The sequence below is a fragment of the Sminthopsis crassicaudata genome, chromosome 1 (assembly GCF_048593235.1).
Source record: "Sminthopsis crassicaudata isolate SCR6 chromosome 1, ASM4859323v1, whole genome shotgun sequence".
In the NCBI taxonomy this organism is placed as follows: domain Eukaryota; kingdom Metazoa; phylum Chordata; class Mammalia; order Dasyuromorphia; family Dasyuridae; genus Sminthopsis; species Sminthopsis crassicaudata.
Window position 1 is genome coordinate 485,169,890 of NC_133617.1, and position 22,156 is coordinate 485,192,045.

The 22,156-nt window shown below is 36.8% G+C and overlaps 1 protein-coding gene across 6 annotated transcripts in view; it reads left to right on the forward strand.

Moving 5' to 3' along the window:
- Nucleotides 1-22,156, forward strand: part of SLC29A4 (solute carrier family 29 member 4) — a 75,991-nt gene that overhangs the window by 32,223 nt on the left and 21,612 nt on the right. For all 6 annotated transcript variants that reach the window (XM_074281223.1, XM_074281224.1, XM_074281220.1 and 3 more), the window contains exons 4-5: nt 14,970-15,083; nt 19,064-19,192. In XM_074281223.1, the coding sequence (XP_074137324.1) occupies nt 14,970-15,083; nt 19,064-19,192 (243 nt within the window). The remainder of the gene's footprint in view (nt 1-14,969; nt 15,084-19,063; nt 19,193-22,156) is intronic.

The following is a 22,156-nucleotide window of genomic DNA, read 5'->3' on the forward strand; positions in this document are numbered from 1 at the left end:
TACATGCCTTCTGCGTGACTTTAGGCAAGATACTTTATTTTCATCATCCTCTTATAGGAAGGTTGGAGAGGATAACCTCAAATGTCTCTTCCTGTGTATGGTGTGACCTTGGGCAAATTACTTAACCTCTCTGAGTCTCAGCTTCCTCATCTATAAAATAAGTGACATCAAGAATTGGAAAAGATTCTTCAAATTCCAGATCTATAAACTTTGGCTAGCCTCATCAGCTCCAGCTCCTTAGTACATCCTTCTTTATCTGAAGTTGACCCAGGACAAAGGATATTCATGATAAGCAGCTTTCTAAGACATAAAATAACATAGATACTTCCTAATATCTCTTTTACAAGTGAACATATTTTATATTAGAAAACTCTGTTGTCTCTAGCTCAGAACTATTTAATTTTTGATTCTATAAGTTACAGTACTGGGAATAAAAAAAAGAAATGGAAAAATAAAGCAATTCCATTTCTCAAGGAATTTACAATCTAACGGAATGGGAAGTGACAGTGATTCAATCATAGATTTAAAGAGGTCATCAAGTCCAATGTCCTCATTTTACAGATGAGGAAACTAAGGCTGATAAGAGTTTAAATGACTTACTCAGGGTCCCAGCTAATAAATGTCTAAGAATTCAGAACCCAGGTCTTCATGACTTTAAATCCAATATAAATAAACTATACTGAGCCTTTTTTAACTTTTTCCATTCATGACCCCCTTTCACCTGAGAAATTTTTACACAATCCTGGGAATATGAGTATGTAAAATAGATATACAAATCAAATATTTATTGAAAATAAATCATAAAGAAATTTATATTAAAATAATTCTTTGGCATGCATATAATTTTATCACTCATGAAAGAGGAAAGCAAATTTATATACTAATAAGATTGATGTGCTTGTTTATTTTTACATAAAAAATTAAGTCTTGGCAGAATATTTGATATCTTTTACTGCTGCCAAATTTTTTCTTAACCCCCACATTCAGTGACATAACCCCATAGAGGGTTTCAACCCACAATTTAAGAAGCTTTGCATTATACCATACATACCATGTGCACAGATCACTATGATACAAGGTAGAGGCAAAAAAGAGACCCAGATAAACTGCACTAGAAAAACTCAAGAGGAGGAAGATCACTTTGTTAAGAGGGGAATTAGGGAAGGCTTCATGGAGAAAGTGGCATCTGAAGAGAAGGTAGGATTTCAATAGTTTATGTGAAAAGGAAACAATCATTATAATCACTGCAAAAGAGTGTTATGTAGGAGATGAGGTTTGGCATGTGGGTTTGGTGAGCAGCTACATTCCAGCTCAAATACAGAGTGAATGAAGTGGGGGGGAAGGAGAAATGAGTCTGAAAAAAGTAGGTTAGAGCCCAAATGTGGAAGGCTTTATGTGCCAGACTGAGTACCTTTGTACCTTTCCCAACAGCAGTAGGGAGACACTGAAAAAGTTTTGAAGAGAAGAGTGCTATAGACACAGTTGTGCTTTAAAGAGGCCTCCTTAGGGGACAGGTAATTGGTGTAGTGGATAGAGCACCAAGCCCTGAAGTCAGGAGGACCTGAGTTCAAATGTGACTTCAGAAACTTCCTAGATGTGTAATCCTGGGCAAGTCACTTACCCTCAATTGCTTCAGCAAAAAAATAAAATAAAAATAAAATAAAAAAATAGGCTTCAGTGGGGAATGATTTGAAGAGAGATCAGTCAGAAGTATATTAAAATCATTCAAGTAAGAGATAATGAGAATCTAAACCAGGATCACAATGGTGAATTATGTGTTAATTATTTGTCCTTCATTCTCAAAGAGGATCATGATCAAGAAGGTGATGTCATGACTTGCCAGTGAATTGTATTAAAGTGAGGAAAGGCTGTGAAAAGTCACCAGCCTCATTGTCTCCTCCAGAGCCATTGGGTCCGGTAGCAAAATATAGATCAGGATAACTGGAGATGGCTCTGGATGCAGTGGGAGACTGGTCTTTCCCAAGTCTCAGTTTGACTGAAGCAATTGCCTGTTCAGTGATTAAGGCTAGGAAAGAAATGAGGCAAATGGTTTATTTTACCTAGTCAAAAAAAAAATCAGTCTGGGAAGTGAAGACCCTCAGAGTTTCTGGCCAAAACAGAAACAATAGCTAACTCATTCTGAGAAAGGAAGGAAGGAAAGGAAGGGAGAAAGGAAGGAAGGAAGGAAGGAAGGAAGGAAGGAAGGAAGGAAGGAAGGAAGGAAGGAAGGAAGGAAGGAAGGAAGGAAGGAAGGAAGGAAGGAAGGAAGGAAGGAAGGAAGGAGGGAGGGAGGGAGGGAGGGAGGGAGGGAGGGAGGGAGGGAAGGAAGGAAGGAAGGCCAAACTATCTTCCTAGAGCATGTATATATGTACATATGCATATGTTGGCCCCTTCTTTAAGGAGTCTTCTTTTTAGCAGTGTATTGGGTTTTAACACTTTCTGCTAAACATGACAGGTTAGTCCTATGACTAAAGACTAATAAGAGCTCACATTTATATGAGCTCATTTCAAATAGCTCAGGTGGCTAGAGTATGGCATTAGGAAGGTCAAGGTCCAAGGATAGGTTAAATCTCTCCAAGAGGCCCAGATAGTTTTGCTTTTCTATTTTGAATCTTGTCTTATGCCTTTGGTCCTAAGAGGAACAAGGTGACAGATTGGAAGTGGGTCAGGTCAAACCCATCACCAGGATTAAGAATCCAATTCATAGCAACTGGCAATGTAGCAATGATTTTTTGTGCCCATTCCTATCCTCAGCACTCAGGGTCTTAAAACAATGATGGAGTAACAAATAATTTATCTGATGTAGATTAATAATACTGTTCTCTCTGGATTCTCTTCCTACCTGTCTGACTGATCCTTTTGACTCTCCTTCACTAGGTCATCGTCCTCCTCTTGTCCCATGGTTACAGTGATCAGAGATATAAAGTGATAAGACTGGGTCATTTTTATTTTTTTATCACTTTAGTTTTTATTTAATTTTTTTAGGTTATACACACACATTCATTTTTAAAAACACATTTCTTATGAATCATATCGGGAGAGGAAAATGAGAACAAAAGGAAAAAACCACGAGAGAAAAAAAAAAAAAAAGAAAAAAGTGAACATAGCATGTGTTGATTTATATTTAGTCTCCACATTTCTCTCTCTGGATGTGGATGGCATTTTCCATTAAAAGTTTATTGAGATTGCCTTGGATCACTGAACTGCTGAGAAAAACCAAGTTTGTCATAATCGATCATTGCACAATTTTGCTGTTACTATGTATGATGTTCTGCTTGTTTCATTCAACATCAGTTTGTGTAAATCCTTCCAGGTCTTTCTAAAATCAACTTGTTCATAATTTTTAAAAGAAAAACAATATTCCTATTATTGCTCTGTAAGAAATGACCAGCAGGAGGAATACAGAGAGGCTTGGAGAGACTTCCATGATCTAATGCTGAGTGAAATGAGCAGAACCAGAAGATCACTGTACACTTCAACAACAATACTGTATGAGGATGTATTCTGATGGAAGTGGAAATCTTCAACATAAAGAAGATCCAACTCACTTCCAGTTGATCAATGATGGACAGAAATAACTACACCCAGAGAAGAAACACTGGGAAGTGAATGTAAACTATTAGCACTAATATCTGTCTGCCCAGGTTGCATGTACCTTCGGATTCTAATGTTTATTGTGCAACAAGAAAATGATATTCACACACATGTATTGTACCTAGACTATATTGTAACATATGTAAAATGTATGGGATTGCCTGTCATCGGAGGGAGGGAATAGAGGGAAGGGGGGTAATTTGGAAAAATGAATACAAGGGATAATATTATAAAAAATATATATATAATAAAAAATTTAAAAAAAAAACAATATTCCATTACCTTCATATATCATAATGTATTCAACCATTCCCCAATTGATAAGCATCTACTTTGACTCCACAAAAAGAGCTGCTACAACCATTTTTACTCATATGGATCCTTTTTTCTTCCTTTATGATTTCCTTGGGATTCAAAAGACTGGGTCATTAAAAACAAAACAAAACAAAACAAAACAAACAAAAAAACAAACAAAAAAACCAGAACATGTTCATACCAGGTGAATATTAGCCCCTTCAAAATAGTCAACGTGGAATACTATGTACTTATTCCAGTGGGAGGCTACCATTGCATAAACCATTTGGGGAACCACTTGTTGAAAAGAGACACCAAAGCCAGCTTATAAGCTATATATGGCAATAATTCTCTTAACTTTATAGTCAAGCTTTGTAGTATCCAAACAGACTGATATCCCCCATATTAATCAACAGAATAAACTTTGAATGGATGGGTTGTTTCAAAAATCAAATCCATCCTCAAAAGATGAGACTTTGCCACCATTAAAAATACTGCAAAGAACGGCAACTAGGTGGCAGAGTGGATAGTGTGCTGGACTTGATGTCAAAGAGTGAGTTTAAACGCTAAGACATTTATTAATTGTGTGAACTTGAGCAAATCTCAACTTTGATCAGCCTCAGACAAACATTGGAGGGGCTTTGGAAAAACACATTAATATGTTTATGGAGTCATGAATTGGTCCAGCCATTCTGGATGACAATTTGGAACTATGTCCAAAAAGCTATTAAATTATGCATATGCCCAGGGATTCTACTCCTAAATCTATATCTGCAAAGAGATCAAAGAAAGAAGAATATTTCTGCATATCATATGTACAAAAATAATCATAGCAGATCTTTTTGCAGTGGCAAAGAATTTGAAAATGAGGGAATGCCAGTCAATTGGGGAATGGTTAAATGAATTACAGTTTATGCATGTGATGGAATATTGCTATGTTAGAAGAAATGATGAAGGGAATAGTTTCAGAGAAACCTAATAAGACTTGTACAAATTGATGCAAAGAAGAACCAGGAAAACAATTCATACAATAACAACAATATTGTAAAGACAACAACTTTGAAAGACTTAGGAACTCTGATCAAGGTAATGATGAGCCTTTGTTCTAGAAAACTGATTATGGAACTTGCTGTCTACTTCTGATAGAGAAGCGATAGAGAGGTGACTCAAAGTGCTGACTGAGACAGGTGTTTAAAGATATAGTCAGTAAGGGAATTTGTTCTGCTTGACTATACCTGTTTGCCCCAGATGCTTTGTTTTTCTTGCTTTCCAGAGGGGATTAGGGAGTGGGAAATGGAAGAAAAAGAAGGCAGATGTTTATTGATTGAAAAAAAAAAAACTTTAATTTCTAAAAAGAGGAAGGTAATGAAGGTGTCCAGAAAGCTATGCTGTATGAAGACTACTTAAAGGAATTGAGAATGTTTAGTCTGGAAAAAAAGAGGATTTGGAGGGGTAGAGATAGGAACTTGATAGCTATCTTCACATATTTGAAGAACTGTCATGTAGAAGAAATAAGGATATAATGGGAAAATCCCTAATAATTAAAGCTATCTAAAAAAATGGAGCAGGGTGCTTGAATAGGTAATGAGCTCTCCTTCAGCAGAGATCTTCAATAACAGGTTAGTTTTGACCAAGTAATACTCCTTATTAGGTCTGTTTCCAAAGATAATTTGGGAAAATGTAAAAAACGTACGTTTTAAAATATTTATATCATCTTTCTTTGTGGTGGCAAAGAACTGGAAATTGCAAGAATGACCATCATTTGTAGAATAACTAAATAAATTGTTCATGATGGAATCTTACTCTGCTATAAGAAATTATGAAATCGGTGATTTTAGAAAAACATGGAGAGATCTCCATGAAATAATGAAGAGCAAAATAAGCAGATCCAAGAGAACATTGTATACAGTAACAGCAATATTGTTTTAAGAACAATTTTGAACAACCAAGTCATTCTGAGAAAAATGCTGAATGAATTTAGAAAAGAATATTGCTGTTATGTATAAAATGATGAGCTGATTGTCAACAATGAGATGATTCAAGGCACTTTCAATAAACTTGTGATGGCAAGAGCCATCCACATTCAGAGAGAGTACTATGGAGACTGAATATGGATTAAAGCATTGTGTTTTCACCTTTTGTTGTTGTTGTTGTTGTTTGCTTGTTTTATTCTTGTATTTTTTTCTTTCACCTCTTGACTTGATTTTTCTTGCACAGCATGACAAATATGGAGATATGTTTAGAAGAATTTCACATGTTTAACCTATATTGGATTTCTTGCTGCCGATGAGAAGGGGGTTGGGAAGAGGAAGGGAGAAAAATTTGGAATATAAGGTTTACCAAAGGGGAATATTGAAAATTATGTTTTCATATATTTGGAAAATAAAAAGCTAATTTAAATTTTTTAAACTGATGAGCTGGTTGACCTTAAAAAAACATGAAAATATTTGGACTTATGATAGAAAATGCTATCCATTTTCAGAGAAACAGAGAAAATAAGCATAATGTGGCCTAATACATGTATATGAGTATATATAGGTATATATATTTATAGATATCTATATTTATATATGTATTTGTACATACATATATCTATCCATAAATATATATATATATATACAAATATTTTTATTTGTGCGTATGTGAAGAAGGGACCCCGAAACTCTAAAACTCCTTGAAGGAAAAATTCTCCTTGGACTCTGCCTCAGTGAGAGACCCCACCTGAGGAAAACAAGACCAACAGTTTCATTCTGTTATCTAGGTAGAGTTGGTTCAGTACTGAGCAAAAGAATTCCAACTCTATTGAATTAAAGAAATTATTTCAATTCTTATTCAAATCCCAGCTCAAGCTGAAACCCAGCCGCTGGAAGAGCCAACTTGGGACTCCACCCACTAGTTCCCTTAAGCTTGTAGCCAAAGCTCCTATTATAAAAGAGCCAATCTAAAACCCTCTCTTTGCAGTTCTTTTTTTTTTTTATTATATTTCTTTTTTTTATTAATTTTTATAATTATAACATTTTCTTTGACAGTACAAAATCACAGGTAATTTTTTTTTTACAACATTATCTGTTGTACTCCCTTCTGTTCCAAATTTTTCCCCTCCTTCCCTCCAACCCCTCCCCTAGATGGCAGGCATTCCCATACATATTAAATATCTTATAGTATATCCTAGGTACAATATATATGTGCAGAACTGAATTTTGTTGTTGTTGTTGCAAAGGAAGGATTGTATTCAGAAGCTAAAAATAATCTGGGAAGAAAAACAAAACAAAACAAAACAAAACAGTGCTCACAGTTTATACTCATTTCCCAGTATTCCTTTTCTGGATGTAGCTGATTCTGTCCCTCATTGATCAATTGGGATTGGATTAGCTCTTCTCTATGTTGAAGATATCCACCTCCATCAGAATATGTCCTCATACAGTATCATTGTTGAAGTGTATAATGATCCCCTAATTCTGCTCGTTTCACTCAGCATCAGTTGATGTAAGTCTCTCCAAGCCTCTCTGTATTCCTCCTGTTGGTCATTTCTTACAGAACAATAATATTCCATAACATTCATATACCATAATTTACCCAACCATTCTCCAATTGATGGACATCCATTCATTTCCCAGTTTCTAGCCACTATGAAAAGGGCTGCCACAAACATTCTTACACATACAGGTCCCTTTCCCTTCTTTAATATTTCCTTGGGATATAAGCCCAGGAGTAGCACTGCTGGGTCAAAGGGTATGCACATTTTGATAACTTTTTGGGCATAATTCCAGATTGTTCTTCAGAATGGTTGGATTCTTTCACAACTCCCCCAACAATGCATCAGTGTCCCAGTTTTCCCACATCCCCTCCAACATTCATCGTTATTTGTTCCTGTCATCTTAGCCAATCTGACATATCTCAGAGTTGTCTTAATTTGCATTTCTCTGATCAATAGTGATTTGGAACACTCTTTCATATGAGTGGAAATAGTTTCAATTTCATCATCTGAAAATTGTCTGTTCATATCCTTTGACCATTTATCAATTGGAGAATGGCTTGATTTCTTATAAATTAAAGTCAATTCTCTGTATATTTTGGAGATGAGGCCTTTATCAGAACCTTTAACTGTAAAAATGTTTTCCCAATTTGTTACTTCCCTTCTAATTTTGTTTGCATTAGTTTTGTTTGTGCAGAAACTTTTTAATTTGGTGTAATCAAAAGTTTCTATTTTGTGATCAATAATGGTCTCTAGTTCTCCCTTGGACACAAACTCCTTCCTCCTCCACAAGTCCGAGAGGTAAACCATCCCATGTTCCTCCAATTTATTTATGATTTCGTTCTTTATGCCTAAATCTTGGACCCATTTTGATCTTATCTTAGTATGTAGTGTTAAATGTGGGTCCATGCCTAATTTCTGCCATTTCCAGTTTTCCCAGCAGTTTTTGTCAAATAATGAATTCTTATCCCAAAATTTGGGATCTTTGGGTTTGTCAAACACTAGATTGCTATTTTTATTCACTATCTTGCCCTGTGAACCTAACCTATTCCACTGATCAACTAGTCTATTTCTTAGCCAATACCAAATGGTTTTGGTGACTGTTGCTTTATAATATAGTTCTAGATCAGGTACAGCTAGATCACCTTCATTTAATTTTTTTTTTCATTAATTCCCTTGAAATTCTCGACCTTTTGTTGTTCCATATGAATTTTGTTGTTATTTTTTCTAGGTCATTAAAATAGTTTCTTGGGAGTCTGATTGGTATAGCACTAAATAAATAGATTAGTTTAGGGAGTATTGTCATCTTAATTATATTCGCTCGGCCTATCCAAGAGCACTGAATGTCTTTCCAATTATTTAAATCTGACTTTATTTTTGTGGCAAGTGTTTTGTAATTTTGCTCATATAATTCCTGACTTTCCTTTGGTAGATATATTCCCAAATATTTTATACTATTGACCGTTATTTTGAATGGAATTCCTCTTTGTATCTCTTGCTATTGGATTGTGTTGGTAATGTATAAAAATGCTGAGGATTTATGTGGATTTATTTTGTATCCTGCAACTTTGCTAAAATTCTGAATTATTTCTAATAGCTTTTTAGCAGAGTCTTTGGGGTTCTCTAAGTATACCATCATGTCATCTGCAAAGAGTGATAGTTTGATTTCCTCATTTCCTACTCTAATTCCTTGCATCTCTTTCTCGGCTCTTATTGCCGAGGCTAGGGTTTCTAGTACTATATTGAATAGTAATGGTGATAGTGGGCAACCTTGTTTCACTCCTGATCTTACAGGGAAAGGTTCTAGTTTATCGCCATTACATATGACGGTTTTAAATATGTGCTTGTTATTATTTTAAGGAATAGTCCATTTATTCCTCTACTCTCAAGCATTTTTAGTAGGAATGGATGTTGGATTTTATCAAATGCTTTTTTTCTTTGCAGAAGTTCTAAACATGCCCATGCTATGCCAAGAAACCCTCTGCCTACTGGATAATATTCTTTTCCAGCGCTACCCTCTCTTTACCTTTATCTATTTCCCTAATGAGACTTTATGCCTCTGTCAGAATTTCTAACCTTACTTCCCAATGCCTATAATAAACCTCTTTTATTAATCTAGGTTTTTGGGTTTGTAAATTCCTTTACAGAGAATCCCTGCACCCACCAGAAGGGGGTTCCCCAAACTCCCTATCTTTGAGCCAAATCCCAAGAGGTGCAGGAGAGCCAAACATCTTCATATGTATGTGTGTGTGTAAATGATGGAGTCAGGGTAGCAATTCCTAGTTAGAAAAGAAACATGTGACAAAGTCACAATGGCTATTTGCTTTGGCAAAAGGCAAATTTATTTAGGGGAGGAGATTACAGGCAAAAATAAGAAGTAAAATAGCCATCAGATATAGTAAATATGAAATAGAATTTGGAGAGCATATAGTTAGAATAGCCAGAGTAAAGAGAAAGATAACATGAGAGGGAAGGCATTTTGGGAAGGGAAAGGGAGAGAAAGAGTAACCTCACAGTGAGCTTAGTCCTAAAAAAGAACTAGCAAATCTTATTATCTTCATCATAAGTAGAAATACTTATGGGGGAATATAGCCTTTGGGGGTTTCTCAAAGAGACCAGAAAAGTCAAGGCAGGAACTCAGAAGGAGTATCAAAGAAAGAGAAAGAGCCAGGGAGCTTAAAGGTGAGGGATCATGGAGCCAGGTGGAATGCACCTGGTAGACTAGATCCCAGACCTTCCTAAAGATATGCTAATCATTACTTCTAAGGTTGTTTAAAGATGGTTAGAAGTTTGAGGGATAGACAAAGGAGTTCCATCCTCACAATCATTCTATTTAAACAGAATAGGGGCAGCTAGGTGACGCAGTGGATAGAGCACCAACCCTGAATTCAGGAGGACCCAAGAGCAAATCTGGCCTCAGACACTTAACACTTCCTAGCTGTGTGACCCTGGGCAAGTCACTTAACCCCAGCCTCAGGGGAAAAAAATAAGCAGAATAGTTTGGGAATTTGGTTTTATGTGATAATAGTTGCTTGGACTTCTTCCTGATAGGGGAAGATAGTTCACATCTACTATAAATATATATGTGTGTGTATATATATATATATATATATATACATATATATATATATATATGTATATATATATATATATATATATACTCTCTTTATGGTGGAAAAGAATTGTAAATTGTGGGGATGACCATCAATTTGGGGAACAGCTAAATAAATTGTAGCATGTGTTCATGATGGAATATTACTCTGGTATAAGGAATGAGGATTATAAAAATGATGATATAAAAATATATATTATAATTATATATATAATATATACATACACACATATATTTATATATCCATGCTTAGTTGTGTTGTGCCACAGTTTCCTAAATTGTTCTGCCTCAGTTCCTTGAATTGTTCTGCCTCAACCCCCCTGGTTGCAACCCCCTTCCTGACCGTTAGGACTGAGATAATTAGGGCTGGGAGTCCTGACCATTAGCATTCCATAAGAGTCATAAAAATACAGCTGAATCATTTCAGATCTGGGAAATATCTCTTATTCCAGATTTCCTGTCTCTAGTTTGACTACCCCTTTCACTCCCAATTTATCAGAATTTATGGTCCTACCCCCAACCTGTTAGAACCAGATTGATGGTCCCTTCCTGGAAATTTCCACTTACCATTATTAGGACTCCACCCCTGATAGATAAATCTCACATTCAATGCTGAATTCTTTGAGATGAAAGTCCAATTCAGCCCTGGGGGCAAAATGGATTCTGGTTTGCCTTCAGACAATCTCTCCCTCTCAGAAATTCAAATAAAATATTAAAAACTCTCTAATCCCTATCTTGCCTCAGTTTTTCTGACATTATAATTGTAGCCATCTTTAGGGAGAGTAGAGAAGGGAGGGAGGAAAAGTAAAGTAAAAAGTGCATGGTAGAGAACAAAAGAAACCAACAAGGAAGAAAAGAAAAGCAGGGCAGCTTTGAAAACAATGTGTTGTATTTATTTTATAGGTTTTCTTGAAATGGAAATTTATTGTTTTATATTGAGTCTTTCCTTATGATCTACTGTGTTCATAGTAATGTTATTGTTTTTTTTCTTCTCATTTTCTATTTAATTGTAAAATTTTAAAAGTTCACCCAAAAAATGAAGAAGAAAAAGAGGATTTCTGCTTTGTTATGGATTGGGCTAGATGGCCTTTGAAGCCCCCTTTAATGCTACTATCCTATGAAACTTTGTTCAGATTAGTAATTTCTTCTGGGAGAAGGGGGTGGAAAAATCCTAGTTTTGTGACTTTCTATGATTGACAATCCATAGTCCTTTTGTAATAAATTATTAAATTCTCCTTATGTTTCTTCATAGGCTGGAATCACTTCCATTAAATACTATATTTGCCAGTTGTATTGGGAAAATCTGAGTTCAAATTCTTACTCAGATATTTACAAGATGTGTGATCTTGGACAAATCACTTAACTATTCTGTATTTCATTTCTTGAATCATTAGACCCAATGGTTCTTATATCCCTGATAGTTTTAAATCTAGGCTCTTGTGCTCTTATGATCCTAGGCATGGAACTAGTGAAATGTCAGTGTAAGTTATTCCCAGGCTAATGTTAAAATTCATGCCAGGCTCTCTACAAAAAAACATGAAAGTATGATTGCTACAGAGTTATTGTTGTTATTATTGAGTTATATCCAACTCTTCATGGCCCCATTTGGGGTTTTCTTGGCAAAGATATTGGAGTAATTTGCCATTTTCTTCTCCAGCTTATATTTTAACAGATGAGGAAACTGAGGCAAACAAAGTGACTTGCCCAGGATCACAGCTAGTCAGTGTCTGGGGCCAGACTTGAACTTCAGATCTGGCAATCTCTGTAGTATAAGGGATGCTGGGAAGAAGAATAGGTCATAACTGGACCTAGGCTTAATCACTACTACACTGGTCCTTTCAACATAAAAAAATTCCTATTTGTTTTTTTTGACAAGTCATAGAATCTTATAAATGACCTATAGTGTTGGAAAACTTTCTTCCCCCTTTTAGGTAAGAAAATAATTCAGCTGATTTCTCTAATCCAACAGACACTTATCAAGTACCTAGCATGTACCAGGCACTACACTAGATACTGGAGATACAAAGACAAAAAGGCAACCTAAGTGGCCTCACAAAACTTAGATTCTATTGAGGAACCAACTTGTATGCATTAGAAATAAAATCTATATACTAAGTAAACACAAAGTAATTTCAGGGCTGCACACCAGTAGCTGGGGAGGTCAAGAAGATTGTACTTGATCTAAGTTTTTTTGTTTGTTTGTTTGTTTTTTATAGCTTTTTATTTACAAGATCCAAGGGCTTTGTTTGTTTGTTTTTTATAGCTTTTTATTTACAAGATATATGCAGGGGTAATTTTTCAGCATTGACCCTTGCAAAATCTTTTGTTCCAATTTTTTCCCTCCTTCCCCTACCTCCTACCCCAGATGGCAGGTAGTTAAATACAATACACGCATACATGACCAAACAGTTGTTTTGCTGTACAAAAAGAATCAGACTTTGAAATAGTGTACAATTACCCTGCGAAGGCAATCCAAAATGCAGGTGGACAAAAATAGAGGGATTGGGAATTCTATGTAGTGGTTCATAGTCATCTCCCAGAGTTCTTTCACTGGGTGTAGCTGGTTCAGTTCATTACTGCTCTATTGAAACTGATTTGGTTCCTCTCATTGTTGAAGAGGGCCACGCCCATCAGAATTGTTGATCTAAGTTTTGAAAAAAATTAGAGATTACTAGGAGGGAAGGGAAGGACAGGCAAAGGGGCAGTCCATGCAAAGGTATGAAATTAAGAATGGAATATTGTGCATGGAGAATAGCCCATTTCATAGCAAGTCAGTTTTGCTGAAGTGAAGATTGTGGAGATGGGAGTTATGTCTATTAAGTCTGGAAAGGCAGGCTAGAGGCAAATTTCAAAGATCTTTGAATACCAAGCAAAGGAGTTTGTATGTGAGGCAAAAGGGAGCCATTGAAGCTTATTGAGCAAAAGAGTGAGTGACATGGGAGATATTTGTGCTTCAAGAATATCACTTGATGACTTTGTAGAGGACACTTTGGAATAGGGAAATGCATGAGGCAGGGAGATCATTTAGGAAACAATTGTAATGATATGGGTAAGAGGTGATGAGGGTCTGAATAAAGTGGTGGCTGTGTGTGGTAAGAAAATGGAATAGATGCAAAAGAAGTAGCAGTGAAATTGGTAGGATTTAATAAGCCATTAATTGGACAAAGACAGTGAGGATGACTGAAATTAGAAACTTGGCTGGATGGTGAAATCAGAATATTGGGAAGAATAATGGGCTTTGTGGGGATTGGGGAATAAGAGTGGAAAGCATCAAAATGGGGAAAATGAGAAGGACTGAGATGCAGAGTTTTGAGAATTTCATTTAACTGTAGCACTCACTGTTGATCACAAAGAATGGTTTCTGGAGCACAAATGAGACAATAGGATCATTGTGGGTAATTCAATGCCTCTTCCCATCTCCCATGTCCCTCTTCAATTGGACGTTTGAGGGAAACACATCAGTAAAAGGCTGAGGAAGTGGCAAGGTCTTGAGAGACAGCATGGTGGATAAAATACTGAACTTGGAAATAATAGAACTTGCCTTGGAATCTAGTCCCAGACACTAAATAGTATTACTCTCTGGGACTCAGTTTCTTCAACTATATAATGAGGGTGGGAGTGGAAACTGATCATTTCTAATGACTCTTGGAGCTCTAACTCTATGATTCTAATAATAATTCATCTTTATTATGGTACTTTATGGTTCACAAAATGTATCCCACTAGTTAAGTAATACATGTATGAGATTATTGCCTGTGAAAGGTTATGTCACATGATCACATAGTAAGGGCATTTTTGAACCCAGGTTTTTTGAGTACAGTGCCTGGAGTCAGGAAAACCTAACTGCAAATCTTACTTCAGATATTTGTAAGCTGTATGACCCTGAGCAAGTCACTTAACCCTGTTTGCCTCAGTTTCCTCATCCATTAAATGATCTGGAGAAGGAAATGCCAAACCACTTTGGTATCTTTGCCCAGAAAACCCCAAATGGGGTTTCATGAAGAGTTGGACACAACTGAAATGACTGAAGAGCAACAGCTTCTGGGTACAATTTCAGCACTCTATGTATTATTATATGACACCCTCTACTCTCTGTGTTCATTCCCTGCCCACAAACTTTTTGGTCAAAGAAAAATTTCAAAGACTTGGAGAATCTCCCTAGTCTCATCAAAGACTGGCCATTCTGTCACTCACCAACTCCTTCTTGACTGCCTAAATGTAAACCATGCTGTTTGAGAGAGACATAGTCCTAACCCTACTCTTCCTCATCTAAATGACCAATGAGCAGTAACACCAAGAGGTGAGAAAGAAAAATGACCTGTATGTGAGAAAGAGCCAGACCAAGTCTGTTCCACAAAGTGCATCAAAAACAAAGGGGAAAGTCTTTTCTTTTGCCAGGTCCCCCCCCAGAAGCCAGCCTTGCCTTTTGGATGGGGAGAAAACAAGGAAGGAACATCTCTTTTTTTTCCTGACCTCCTTCTCCCTATATTGCAGGGACTTCAATTGTGTTTGACATGAGCCTCACCTACATCCTCGTCGCCTTGGTGGCTGTCCTCCTGAACAATGCTCTGGTAGAGATGCTGAGCCTACATACCAGAATCACTGTGGGTAAGTGAGTGTCCTTCCTTGATTTTCAGGGGTCATCTGAGGGCCAGCTATTGGTTGTTATCTTATTTGTGTATTGGAAAAAGGCTTGTCTTCCCCATTGCAGCTCTACCCCACCAACCTAAAAGTTCCAATCATCATAAGACTAGCATTTTATTGCATTTTGAAAATTGCAAAGCACTTTTAAAAATAATATTCTATTTTTCCCCACTTACATGTAAAGACAATTTTTAGGTTTTTTTTTTTTTAATTTTTAAGTCCCAAGTTTTCTCCTTTTTTTCTTCCCTTTTCCTGAGACAGTAAGCAATTTGGTATAGATTATATACGTGCAATAAAAATTGCAAAGCATTTTGAAAATATTATTTCATTTAATCTTTACAACAACCCTAGAAGGTAGTTACCATAATTATCCCCATTTTAAAGATGAAGAAAATGAGGTAGACAGTGGCTAGGTGATTTGCCCAGGGTCACACAGCTTATTAAGTGCCTAAGGCTGTAGTTGAATTTAGGTTCTTCTGACTGAAGGTCCAGTGTTTATCTTCACAATATGGTGGTCCTGCCTAGAAGGTCCCAGTTAAATATGAAGCTAGATGGGTACAATGGATAGGATGTTGGGCCTGGAGTTAGGAAGACCTGAACTCAAATCAGGGCTCAGGCACTCACTACTCTGAACAAGTCACTTTATCCTGTTTGCCTCAGCTTCCTCATCTGTAAAATAAGGGTTTTAGATTAAATCCTGATTCCTAGCAGAAACACTATCTTGAATGTGAAAATATATGGTCTTCTTAACAGTTGATATTTGATATGTTTAGAAAAATTGCACATGTTTAACATTGGATTACTTGCTATCTGGGGGAAATGGTGGGAATGGAGGGAGAAAAATTTGAGACACAAGGTTTTGCACGTTGAAAGCTATCTTTGCATGTATTTTGAAAATAAAAACTGTTAAAAAGTTTTTAAAAGAATTTTTAAAACAGTTGATATTTGACTTATCAATCAAGAAGCATTTACTAAGCACCTACTCTGTTTGCCAGCACTGTGCTAAGTGATGAATATACAAATACAAAGTTATGGTTCTAAGAGTCATAGATCTAGAAATGGAGGGTAATTGAGAGGCTATCAATTTTTCAGGGAAGGAAATTGAGGCTGAAAGAAGGTAAAAGACTTACCCAAGATCACCCAAACAATAAATGGCAGTCAGAGTTCAAATATAGGGCCTTTGGCTCCAATCCAGAGATCATTCCAATGAATCATCCTAGTCCGGACTGCCACAAACTTGCTATGTGACTTTGCAGTCTTCCTCTTCCTATCTCTGGGGTCTCAATTTTCTGAGGCCCTGAAAATGATGATGGTAATGATGATGATGATTCACATTCATATATCACTTTAAAGTTTACAAAGCACTTTTCTTGCAACTTCTCACTCTATGTAGCAGATAATATATTTATCAATCCTATTTTACAAATGAGATAATAGGCTCAATAATAACTTGTTTACGGCCAGACAGTAAATACTAGAGCAAGGATACAGTTAGGAAGAACAAAATTGAAGAAATCTGGTAAAACTAATATCAAGTAATTGGAAGATACAACTAAGTGGTACAGTGGCTAGAACACTGGACCTAGAATCAGGAAGACCTGGATTCAAAACTACTATAGACACTGCCTAGCTGTGTGACCCTTAGCAAGCCACTTAAATTTTTGCTAATCTTAGTTTTCTCATCTATAAAATGGAGTTGGAAGACTACCTTCCAAGGTGATTATGAGGACCAAATGAAACAAAATATGTAAAATACTTTACCAACCTTAAAATTATGTTAATAATGTTCATTATTATTACTATTATTATACAAAAAAAGAACTGCTGTGGAGGAAAAAGGAAAACACAAACACAAACACAAAAGGAAACACAAATAAGCAAGGCAGTTTTCTTTTAATTGATGTTAAGTTGAGTATATACACACAAAAAAAGTATGATAGGTCACTTTTAAAATCATCTTTTCTGTTCTTTTTATAACAAACTGTTCATGTTTATTGAGTTCATAGTAAATAAAAAAAAAAAGAAAAAGAAAAATTAACATGAAGAAAAATAGAGCCAAGAGACCATGGGCTATATAAAAAAAAAAAAAAAAAAAAAAAAAAAAAACTATATAAAAACTATCTGCAAGTACAGCAGAGAAAAGAGAAAGATAAATGGTTGAAGTGAACAGAGGGAAGATAAGTTGTTATGAGATCTGTAGGTTGAAGATCTTTTAAAAGCTTAATTAGTTGCAAATGTACTTAATTGATTTTAATGTTGCAAGTTAGATTCACAATAAATCACTTTCTTTTTTTTTAAATGAGTATCAGGTAATCATAAATTTACAGCCAGAAGGGACCTCTAATCCCATGGGTCTCAAACTTTTTGGTCTCAGGTCCCTTTTTCATTTTGAAAAATTATTGAGAACCCTCCCCCCAAGAGCTTTTATTTAAGCAGCTTATATCGATGGATATTCACCATATTGGAAATTAAAGTTGATACATTTTTAAAATATTTTCATTAATTACATTTAAAATAAGGACAACATAAATGAAATTTTTCTGGAAAATGACTATATTTTCCAAGACCAAAAATATTTAATGAAAAGAGTAGCATTTTTCCTTCAAATTTTTTTGGTTGTTTTTCAGTTGAGTCTGATTCTTTGTGATCCCATTTGAGGTTTTCTTGGCAAAGATACTGGAGTGGTTTGTCATTTTCTTCTCCAGCTCATTTTAGATGAGGAAGCTGAAGCAAACAGGATTAAGTGATTTGCCTGGGTTCACAAAGCTAGTATCTGAAGGTTAAATTTGAATTCAGATCTTTCTCCACATTCAGTGTTCTATCCACTGTCACTTAGCTACTCCATGCTATAGGTAGGATTCAGAGTGAAGAGTGGTGCTAAATCCATCTCTCTTTCTATTATGATCTCTAAGGTCCTTCCCAGCTTCTACCATTCCGTGACTCTTGATCACCTTTACTTCTCAACAATTCATGGCCGTACAAGGACTACACTCGCCACCCCTCTATGCCATATCTTTTGGCATCCAAAACAAAACTACTTCAATCCTCTCCGTCCCCTCTAGGCACAAATCACTGGATTCCACTGTGTGGATGTGAAATTAATCTATTCATTTACTCACTTCTTTTTAGACAGCCTTAATATACCATATATCTTTCAGCAATACTTAGTTTTATCAGAACAGTGACTACTGGGGATTAGGACAATGAGAAAAATTAGGTAGCTGATAGATTCCCCAGAGGAGCTTTTTCTCACCATAGCCTATGTGATATAGTGAAAGATGGCACTGATTCCTGAGTGAAAGGATCTGCTATTTTTTACCTATGTAACCTTGGACATTTAGATGATGCAGTGGATAGAGTACTGGACCTGGAGTCAGAAAGCCTTGAATTCTAATCCAGTGGCAGACAGTTTTACTAACTGAGTGATCCAGGGCAATTCACTCAAACCAATTTGCCTCAGATTCCTCATCTGTAAAATGAACTGGAGAGGGAAATGGCAAACCAATTCAGTATCTTTACCAAGAAAACCTCAAATGAGTCATGAAGAAAACAACTGAAAATGATTGAACAACCATAAAACTTTGAGTGAATAACCATCTCTCTGTGATAGTTACTCTTAATATTTTTATGTATCATGAGCCCTCTTGGGCAGTATAGTGAAGGAGTTCAATGATCCCCTTCTCAAAAATAATGGTTTTAAATGCATAAAATAAAATACACAAGATAACGAAAGAAATCTATTATGATCTCTAAGATTCCTTTCCATTCTAAATCTGAACCTTACATGGATAGAACAGAAAGCTGAGGCTGAAGCAGAAGTTGCCCTCCTGACAAAGTGCTTGGGGAGAAGATATGGAGCTTCTTCTAACCTTTAACACAGGAGATGAACTCTAGGTCTCCCCAAGCCTTGCCCCTGACTATCCTGTATATCTTCTCATCTTCAGGTTACTTCTTTGCAGTGGGCCCCCTTCTGTTTGTCAGCATCTGTGATGTGTGGCTGCAGCTCTTCTCCCAGAGACAAGCATATGCCATCAACTTGGCTGCTGTGGGTACGGTGGCTTTTGGTTGTACAGGTAGGTTAAGGCACCCTGGAATGGGGAAGGGCACAAAGGAATTTCAGTGACTCCTTTCATTATTGACAATGCCCTAGATTGTTAGGCAATCTTGGGGTAGATTAGGGGAGGTTGGACCTAGGAAAGCACAACTTTTGGGAGGGCATGGGGTCTGAGGAAACATCTTCTGTTGGGGCTCCAATACATTCTTAGGCCCTGGACTAGCCCAGGAAAGACTGATCTGCTCTGAGGATGACCTTCTTCTAAGGGAGTTCAATGGGCCTGGGAGTCCTGAAGTAATTCTAACCCTTCAATTAATCTCAATTCAATTTGAGGTAGAATCATCTCCATGATGTTGAGAGTTGGGGAGGGAAGATAGAATCAAAGTTCTCCTCCTTGTCTGATCTTCAACCAGATCTCTAGGCTACAGGAACTCACTAAGTGGTATTGGGAGGGGGGAAATCACCATTTCAGCCTCACCCACTTTTGGAGGAAGGGTGGGATTTAGCTGACCCACGGTCAGTTCCCCAAGGGAGGGGGGCTCTTCTAGATGCTATCTTTCTAAGAGGTAGAATGGAAGAATGGTTCTAAAATTAGGAAAAACCTGAATTCAAATCTCTCCTCTAATGTTTTATTACCTATTAATCCTTGGGCAATTCACTCAAACCAATTTGCCTCAGATTCCTCATCTGTAAAGTTTCCTTATCTGTAAAATGAAGAGGGTAGACTCAATGGCCTCAAAGGATCTTTCTATTTCTAAATCTGTACTTCTATGACTTCCTGAGTACTTTATAAAAGGGAAAATGGCTTGATATCTGGTGGTCCTCAATAGCTGAATATTCCTCCATCTTTTCCCATATATGCGGGCACCATACTGAACCTGTTCATACCCTCAGCCTGTAGCTTCCAAAAGCTTATATTCTGATAAATCATGATAAATAAAGAATGGCCTGGATGGTACAAACATTGATTCTTTTCTTATTAATTTTAAATTGAGTCAGGAATTTGTGGGATGAGGAGAAAGAAGAAAAGAAAGACAGATTCTGCATTATGTCTATTCTGTTCATAAGCAGGAATCAGTTAGCCCAATGCGATTCTTTATATGTCTGCCTTGAGGGAAGGAACTTTCCAAGACCTTCATACTGTCTCTGTCAGCAGCCCAAGATGGTGCAACTTGCTAATGGTCAGAAAATGTTCCATCTGGTTGCCACAGTCTGGCCAGATATTTCACCCACTAAAACCTAGGCTTCTGCCAGCTAATTGGCACTAACTATTCCCACCAATATTTATGTTTTGTTTTATGGCTTTTTTATGAGGTGGGCAAGCTGGGCAGCCTGCAGATCCAGGGAGCCTTGCTCCTTCTTGTCTGCAGTGAGAATCCAGGGGGTTCTCAGCTACTCTCACTTCTACCTAGGGTAGTCTGGGGATAGTCTGGGGATGGGGAGTTCAGGGAGGGCTCAGATCCCCAGAGCCAGATATGGAAAGGCAGGTAATATGGGGAGCCTGTCCTTCCTGGCTTCTTCTTCACTGTTGAAGGGAGTTGGGCCAGTGAGGGAATAGGCCTGATAAATAATCCGTCCATCAACAAGTATTTATTAAATATCTACTATGTGTCACATACAGTGCTGGGCACAAGGATATATAAAGATAAATCTGAAATAACCCCTGTGTACATATACATGCACACACTTGCATCAGTCTTGTAATTGTGTGTGTGTGTATAGTGTGTGTGTAATTGCAAGACTGATTTAAGATAATTTTAAAGGAAAGAATTAAAAATTGTACTTTTCCATTGCTACTGTTTCTCTTCCTGGTTTCAACTCCATAGATAAGTAGTCCCTCCCAGAATAAGCTCATCACTTTTAAATTCAGCACCAGGCTTCTCACTCAAGGCTTGATCTCTCAGCCTCCTCTCCCCTCTGATTAGGGCTGGAGGATACTGTAGCCAAGCCATGAAGGACCCTGGGAATTCAAAAGAAATGGAGCTAAAAAGGTTACTTTCTAGCTAAAGTAGTTCTAGAAGTAATCATAATAGATATCATGTAGCATTTGCTATGTGACAGTATAGTATTTTATAATTATCATCTCACTCATCCTCACAACAATCTGAGGACATAGATACTATTATTATCCCTGTTTTACAGATGTGGAAACTAAGGTAAATAAAGATTAAGTGATTTGTATAGTCCAAGTATCTCAGACTGGATTTGAACTCAGTCTTCCTGAATCCAGCCACAGCACTCTATTCACTTTGACACCCAGTTCAATTCAATTTAACAAGCACTTATTAAATACTTACTATGTGTCAGACTGTGTTTGGTGCTGGGGATAAAAAACAAAAACATAAAACATACCTGCCCTCGGGGAACTTATATTCTATGGAAGGTGAAGGGGAGAGGTGTTCCATGTGGTTCTCAACAATAGTCTCCAAAGTCCTGGTGGGTAATGGCTTAACTCCAAGGAATATGTCATCAACTAATCAAAGGTTGGGAAGAGGAGTCAAAATCCACCCTCCCCATAAAAGTGGGATTTGTCTCCAACACAACTACATCTGTATTTATCACCCAAAGCTATCAACCTCCTCCTCTGTTCAAACTCCCAATTTCCAGCCTTCTGAGTCTTCACTCCACTGAGTAGTTCAAACCTAACCTCTTCTTGGGCACTCACAGCATTAACTATATGGGTGCCACTGGGAAAATTCCCTACTCCCACTTCCACCCCAACATACCCACTTTCTCTCCTTCCTCCCCTCCACCTTGTAGCTGCAGCAGGAACCTCTTGGGAGTATATCATATCATTTTTATTTAATTATTTTCCATTTTTGTTTTTGAGTAAATTTTGTAATATGCATATAATAGGCAAATACAGGTATGTATGTAACACTGAGATTCAAGCCTACATATTTACATGGGACTATGTTAAATATGTAGATTTGTATTGATATGATTATTATTGATGGAAAGAATAATTACTATCTAGGCCCGA